Below are 7,847 nucleotides of genomic sequence, written 5' to 3'. Positions count from 1 at the left end.
TCCTCATAATTTTCCTCATTTTCCTTTTCTTGGAAAAAAATATGGCATTGCAGTAAAAGGACCTGTTGCTTGTGTTGATGCTCCACGGCGAGTTTATCGTAGCCTACTGAATATTTTCTCCCCATGGCATCAGAGTCACTTTTTACTCTAATAGCATATTCCTGCGGGGACTTTTTGGATGTAGTTTTACTGCGCTGGATGTATAGTTTCACTCTAAATATTTCTTTAGGAATAATGCAGCTATTTGGATTCTGTTTTGCAACAACCAACCTTTGAAAAGAGGCCAGAGGCCAGAGGTCATCCTTCATCCTGAGATTTCTGCGCTGGGTTTGAAGAGTCCTGGAATCCGAGCTGTTGTACAGCGTTTCCCTCCTCCTCTGATCCGAGTCTCAGTCTGGATATGAAAGCTTTCTGCACCGGGCTGGACTGCAGATTGCTGCTCAGGGAGTCTCCCCTGTTTACAGATGCATATTTCGCTCTTCACTTTGTTGACTCTGGCATGAAAGCTCCCACTCGCGCTGAACTGGCAAATCACATGAATGATTTAATGGTTGATATCAGCAATGGGGAAGAAGAGAGACCTCCATGTTTTTATGCACGGAGAGGAGTGAAATAAGGGAGAAGAGTACTCATAAAATATTGTTGACTTATAAAATAATAATAGACAGCCTTTTTGAAGTTTTTCTTCATTCTATATTTGAGTAAATGTGATAAATCTAAAGTTTAAAATGCCCGGTAACATAGGAGTCAGCTTTTATGTACTCTATTATGTAATATAGGAGTCAGCTTTTATGTAAAGTATTATTACTAACAGAAGCTTGTGGTGTCCTTGGAAATCAAATACTTAAAGAGCTGCTCTAGCTTCGCTTTAGACATCTTAATTCTCCTGCTTTGAACAGTCTTTTCTTTTTTTTTATGTCTACTGTAAGTTTTACCACAATAAAGTCTGCTTAAAACCACCCTCCATTAAAGCTACAGCAATTAAACCCTACAGAACTTACATTATTGGATACAATCAAATATTTGAAATTATATTTAAGGTGACACACATGAATGAAAAAAAGTTGGGCACATATATAATTTTGCTGAGAAAATGTTAAAAAACCAATAAAGTTCCAGAAAGTTAAGGAGAAAGTTAAAGAGATGAAGTCTTTTAAAATCCAGCTAGTAGGTTTATTTTAATTTTCTGCAATTTTAAATAGCTTCTATACATTTCCTCCTGAGAATGAACTTTCCCTAGATTTTCAGTGGTAATTACTATGATTTAAACAACACATTTTCCTTTTCCTTTTACCTTAAACCTAAAGAGAAACTCAAAAACTGTTCTACACTCGGAGCAACTGCTGGACATAATAACACAAAAAGCAATAAGACTTCAACTATCTTGCCTGATGGTACAAGGCGAGGTTCACCACTCGATCTCTATAAGAACACGTGTAAACCACAACAGGCCATCACTTTGAGCCGTGAGGTTTGGTAAAGACATTCAATCTCCACACAGGTTGTGTGCCCCCTCACCCCACCCCAACTGTAGCAGCTGGCTCAATCGCTCTCCTTCAGCCCTCTGATATGAAACTCTGTATCCGGTCAGGCGCTTTACGAGGATGTCGAGCCGTTTCAGGTCTCTCGGCCACGGCTAAATCCTACAGCCCCCTTTTATGGCAGGAGGATGGCAGCGAGAGGAAGGGGGCACTTGTTTCACCGACTGCGGTGATGGAAATGTAACCAAATACCAAAACTAGGGGTAAAAGGCGGAAGGGGAGCACATGCTGACTGACAGGTGCAGAGGTGGTCTGCTAAATGGAGCTCATTGGAGGGATGGCGATTTGTTCTGAAAGTGAGCATACCCACTAAGGCTTTAATTGAAACCTAAATCCATACATCATGCAGGCAGCAACACCTAACGAGGTGTGCTAGCAGTTCGTGTGTGTTCTTTAAATATGTATAGAGAAACCAACTGCATGCACAGTTATTAACACACAGTAAATGATGACACAAAAGACAGAATCACGATCATGACGTATTTATTGTCAGAGAGCATTTGCCCTTGTTCCTTACAGGGGTGAAAGCCTTCCCTTTGTTTTGGTGCAGGCAAACCATGTGGAATTAAAGCATCGTGTTAACGAATCGAGACCCATCAGTGTAAAAGCAAAACGCAACAAGGCCTATTAACCGTCAAGTATCAGGGATCAAGTGAAAGTCGAGCAAAAGTCGACATAACTGCTATGCTGCAGCTGCCGGATAAACTTTGATTCGTCCTGTTTTTATACACACTGACTGAAAATAAAACATTTCGTTTGATGATTTGATTTTTGCATTTGTACAATGCATTGGAATTTATACTCTACAGTATGTCAACATCAGTCATGTAAAAGAGAGATCAACTAGTGGGCCCCGTTATAAATAAATACAGAATATATATATACAGTACACACACATTCAAATGATTACAACCTGATGTAATAATTCAGTGTGTTTTCTGTAATTCAGCTACCGCTTCCAGCTCATGTCCTGATATGAAGTCAGCACCGATCACATTCCCGTCCAACTGAAGTAAGACACTAAAGGAGTATTGTGGTTAAAATGAGGGTCCCACAGCTGTCTTTGATGTCATGGGTTATCTATGAAATTAGCTGGCTGGAAATGTGAGGGGTAAAAAGGCCCGAGGTAGAGCGGCGCCCTCCTGATTACTGCTATACTTTTTACAAGTGAGTGCCAGCAGCAGCAGCATGGGCAGGTGCCAGAGGCTGCAAAAGAACAGCTTTCGGGCGCTGCTGCGGTCTCCCTTGTGGTAGAACCGGAAGGCCAGGCAGCTGATGTACAGGTTGATGGGTAAGGAGATGATGGGGAAGGTCCAGGTGGTGACATCCAGCACGGGCGCTAAAGTTGACAGACCGATCAGACCGAGGCTGTGCCGTAGGGCCACCCGCTTGCACATGGCAGGGTGGGTGACGGACATCATTCGATAGCCACCACGGGAGTAGTCTTCCCTCAAGTTCCAGCTGAGGGCGTTGAAGTGGGGAAACTGCCAGCTGTACAGGAAACCACCCAGCAACAAAGCACCTAGACGGAGTGATTGGGGGGTGAGAGAGAGACATGAATGTTTAACTGATGCAGTGCTTATTTAATTCACACTCAGATTACTCAATTGTGGTCAAGGTGTAAAATAAAACCACATATTTTTAATCTTAAAAAAGCGATAAGAGACAGTACTTCCATGCACTTTATTAGGTACACCTACATGTACTTCCAAAACACCGGGTGCTACTCCTGTCAGCTAAGAACTGGAAACTGGGACTACAGTTCAAATGAGCTCATCAAAACTGGACATCAGAAGACCGGAAAATGTTGCCTGGTCTGATGAGTCCCAATTACTGTTGTGACATTTAGATGATTGGGTCACAATTTGGAATGAAACCATAAATCCGCCCTTATTTCAGCTAGACTGGTGGTGGTGGTGTCATGGCTAAAAGCAAAAATGGGTCCAAGCCAGTACTGTATTATTTCTTAACGGCTTTTGCTTAAAATATATAAATAAATAAATACAATTCTCATTTACAAGAAAACAAACATTTAGGCCTAATTCTAAAATAGAAACAAAGCGAAAGGTTATTTTACAAAAGTAAAATAAGTGGTTTCTTTTTCTGCTTAGAGGCAGCTTTTCTCATAAGTATTATTCCATTTCGTCGTAATTAGTGAGTCAAACCAGAAGAAGAAGCGCACAAACTGACAGGAAGGGAAAATACTTGATCTAATTCCCTCGCCACAAGACTTTGTTTTAGCGGCAGTGGCTTGTATTTTACATCCTGCAAAAATGTTTAAAAAAAAATTTAAAAAACCCATAAAAAACAGACCTGTGGGTCTTTGTGCTTTCTCAGCACAAAACACAGCACAATACATTTTTACTAAATTCTCTCTATGAGGTTAAGTCCCGTAACAAAAGAGAGCAACACACCTTTGGTATGACTATGAACGGAAATGAGTGCACTTTACTTTGAGAGGTCACGTAACCACTTAAATAACTCTGGCCTATTTATTACTTCATGATGAATTACTTCACAAAAAAAGTAAAAAAAAACAGAAAAAAACCCATTAAGTAGGACAAATGTGAAGACGAACATTTCTAAGACAACAGAGCAGCAACATAACGCCACATCTCACACAGATGCCATAACCGAACACTTGATGTGTCACCAAACACGCTGAATAACCTGCTCGGGTTCCATCTTTCCAACATCTTCATTTAATACCGAATTCATTTGACACTTTGCATTTAAACTCCACACGAACAAAAGCACTAATAATGCTACAGGGGCCCTGGGCATTATGTAAATCGAACTTTATGTGCTTTAAAATCAGGCCCGGTCTCACACTAAAATAAGTTAGCACAAGAGCACAGCCACATGATCAAATTACCTACTGCAACAAATAATTATTTTCATCAAGATTTATGTAGTTCATGTAATATTATTAGTATTATGAAGGAAAACTAGCAAAAAGGTATATTTCAGAAGCTCAAATCTGTTGTTTTGGGGCATTCTGGTTTAAATGGATGTAAGTGAAGCTATAATTTTGTCACGACTAAAAAACTTGTCATGTCTGTGTACTGTATATGCAGCCTTTTTTCCTACAGACTGGCTGAAGACACGAAACAGCACGCGCCTTTAGTTTGGAATAACATGCTGGGTTTGTATCGCATCACAGTTTGGCACAAGTGAAAAGTGAACAGTGACGTTATGACAGTAATACTGAGGGGCAGTATGGGTTTCATTGTGCAGTAAGCCTGCAATTAATCTTTTAATAATCCCTCGATTAATTATTTAGTTATATCAAATGTCCCATAATGGGGGGGGGTTTGCATTATACTTGAGATGTTTTCAAATGACTTGTTCCATCCTGTTCAACTATCTAAAACCAGAACATATTTGATTTACAATGATATAAAACAGAGATCTGCAGTAAATCGAAAAGCTGTGTGTGCAGCAGATATTTGGCATGTGTGTTTGATAAATCTATTCAAGCTGCAGGTTTTCCTACAACTAACTTCAAAATGTCTACACTAGTATCAAAAATACAGATGCAAACCTTTGACCCCGACTAAGTGACGGGATCAGAAGACTCGCTTATGCTGTTAGAGCATGTCGGACGACAAATCAATACGTGATGAAATATCTGCAGAGAGGAGTGGTCTCTACCAGGCTTGCAACGCGTCCCTTCATTCGGGGACATAACAGTGTAATTTTGAATATTACAACTATGTGAATCATATTTTCTGGGCTTCAGAGTCTCCAGATTTCACCCCAACTGAACACCTATGGGAAAGGTTGTAATTACAGCACCTTAAAAATGATAATATGGGTGTTATTTAAGAAGGGTAAATATGTAAGAAGTTCAGAACAGTACAATGCTACATTCATACCTGGCTCCAGACAACCTGTGGCCGCAGTCCAGCCCATCACAGGAGGTATCGCCCCCACAACTGCTCCCACCCACGTGTTGGTGATGCTGAGTCTCTTGAGCGGTGTGTAGCAACAGGTGTAGAGAAAGATGTTGAGGGCGCCCAGGAAGCCTGTCAAGGGGTTTACTGCCAGCGTGAGCAGAGCGACTCCTGGCACTCCACAGGCCAGAGCAAAGGACACTGCGTGGAGGGGGCTGATATAAGGAAGGGAGACAAACAGAGACGGAGTCAGCTATATCGACTAGACAAAGCTCAGGTGAAAGCATGGGAACAGTGTGCTGATAATGTTTCCTAAGTCTTTCTAACAGACACCAGATAAGACAATAATAGCTTCAAATGTTCAGTACAGACACACGCAGACCCGTGGGGGCCAGCAGACAAGCATGGCTGAGTCTCAAAACGGGAGGCGTGGAGGACACTCATCTGATAAGAGTTTGTCAGGGATAAAAGTAGCGCCGCAAGATGAAGAGCATGTGCACGCACCAGAGATCAAAACTAGCTGAAGGAAACCACTGTGGTTCAGGCTTTTAGCTGGATGAAGGCTTCCTCCTCCTCTTCCTTCACCCCTCATCTTTAACTGAAAGCAGCGATGGCAAAGTCTGGTTCAAATTCACCAGTAAATGCTTCATAAATTAAAGAGGGAGGAGATTAAAATCTTGACCAAACGCAGGCCTTTTTCTTCAGAAAGCAAACAGGGCTTTTATTTTGGTGGTGTGGCCATCCAGGGGGATTGGAGCATTAATGTGATTAGTGGTGTTATGTCTTTTTTATGTGGGCTGAGATGGGGCCGTGCAGGCTGGCTTTGGGCAGCTGACAGCCTGGCTCTGGGCTGGCTCAGTGGGGGTCAGGGAAGGGAGTGCGTCACATGGCCTGAGGTGGGTTTAGTGTCCTGTGCTTACAGCTCGACACAGCCGCAGTCATAACGTCAGGCTCTTAATGTCAATACAGAAAGCCCAACAGGTTTCCTTTTGGTTAGACCACAATCAAGGTCATGGATCCAAATGTAAAACATCCATAAGGTTGAAGAAACATGATGAATCTACTTAAAGCCCTGTAATCTCTGAAGCACTCAAACGGTCAGAGAGCGCAAAGTAAACTGTGGAAAGCAAACCTTGTCTATTCAAGCCTGACCAGAAATAAAGCGGCTTGAGGGACTGGTGTAAAATTGGAAACTGAATACAGATTTATGGAACATTCTAAGACTCAACACCACTCACATATTACTAAAACAGCCTACTGATCCACTGACATGAAATCTGCCTCAAGAAAACATTCAAAAGCTGTTTTTCTTACTCATTTTGTTGAAATTTACACACAAAAACTGAATATTTAGTTGAAAAAGCACTGAGGGTGACTACGCTTCAGTTACCTTGCATTTTACTAGCATTTAAATAAATCTCTTCCTGTTAAGTGATATAAAAGTTCTGTAAATATGATTAAATTACTCAAAGTTTAGTTCACGTTACTGAAATAATTGTTTGATAAAATCTGTTGGTAAAACTGAGATGCATTGATGGCTTTATAAAAGCTAGTAAGTAGTCTCAGATCCATTAAAACTTTGAACTTTGAAATCCCACTCTGACTTAAGTATGTGCTGATTTCCACACTGTAACCATCTCCGGTTGTAACAGTTGCAATCTGAATTGCTCTCCTTAGAGATACTCAAAATGATCTACTGCCTCACCACATCTGGAAGCCTCAAATTTGACAAGACCACAACTAAGAGAGGGTGACTGTCATTCACATTTCCCATAAGAAACAAAAAAGGTGGGAAAGATGATATACTAGTATTGTCCTGATGTAACACAACAAACTACATCCAACACTGACATCACACTAGGCGGAGCAGGTTTTGCAGTAAGGACAAACAAAGCTGGGTAACACAATTTAACTCATACAAAGCGCTGTCCTAAAGGCAACACAGAGATGTGTAAAATGTGGCTTCCTGATGGCTTGTTTGACAGGACAGTCCGGCCTGCCATCTGCTCTCTGTCTCCACACGAGATTGTATGTGTAAATGAGGAGAAGGGAGACGTGCTAGAAGCAATGAGCAAGAGATGCAGCTATTTTGTGAATCTCGGAGACAGACGTACACCTCTTGTCAAACGAAGGCTAAAAGCCAGAGAAGAGAGGCTGTGTTTAGACAGAGGGAGAGCACTTCCAATAACCACCTCAGCAGCACGAGTACACTTTTAAACAGCATGTCAATGGAGAATTCCTTAAACTGGGATGAGATAGCTATAGTGTGGGTGAAGAACCAGTCATGGTACTAACAGAATCTTTAGTTAAACAAAAAAAAAAAAGATGGTGTGGACATTCAGTCTATATTTAGAGAGCTGCACATCAACAGGTTGCTATATTTCTTGGGGAGCTGTTCATCCTGTAAGAA

At 41.3% G+C, this 7,847-nt stretch overlaps 1 protein-coding gene across 1 annotated transcript in view; it reads right to left on the bottom strand.

The window, feature by feature from the left end:
- Positions 1-2,007: 2,007 nt before the first annotated feature.
- Positions 2,008-7,847, bottom strand: part of cox10 (cytochrome c oxidase assembly factor heme A:farnesyltransferase COX10) — a 32,611-nt gene continuing 26,771 nt past the window's right edge. Inside the window, exons 6-7 of the mRNA XM_084937287.1 lie at positions 5,420-5,652; positions 2,008-3,063 (exon numbers count right to left, since the gene is read on the bottom strand). Of these exons, the coding sequence (XP_084793413.1) occupies positions 2,630-3,063; positions 5,420-5,652 (667 nt within the window). The 3' untranslated portion in view covers positions 2,008-2,629. The remainder of the gene's footprint in view (positions 3,064-5,419; positions 5,653-7,847) is intronic.

Source organism: Perissodus microlepis, chromosome 8 (assembly GCF_051167445.1).
Source record: "Perissodus microlepis isolate ML-2025 ecotype Zambia chromosome 8, ASM5116744v1, whole genome shotgun sequence".
NCBI lineage: Eukaryota > Metazoa > Chordata > Actinopteri > Cichliformes > Cichlidae > Perissodus > Perissodus microlepis.
The sequence above is the reverse complement of the archived record's forward strand: the minus strand, read 5'-3'. Positions and strand labels throughout refer to the sequence as shown.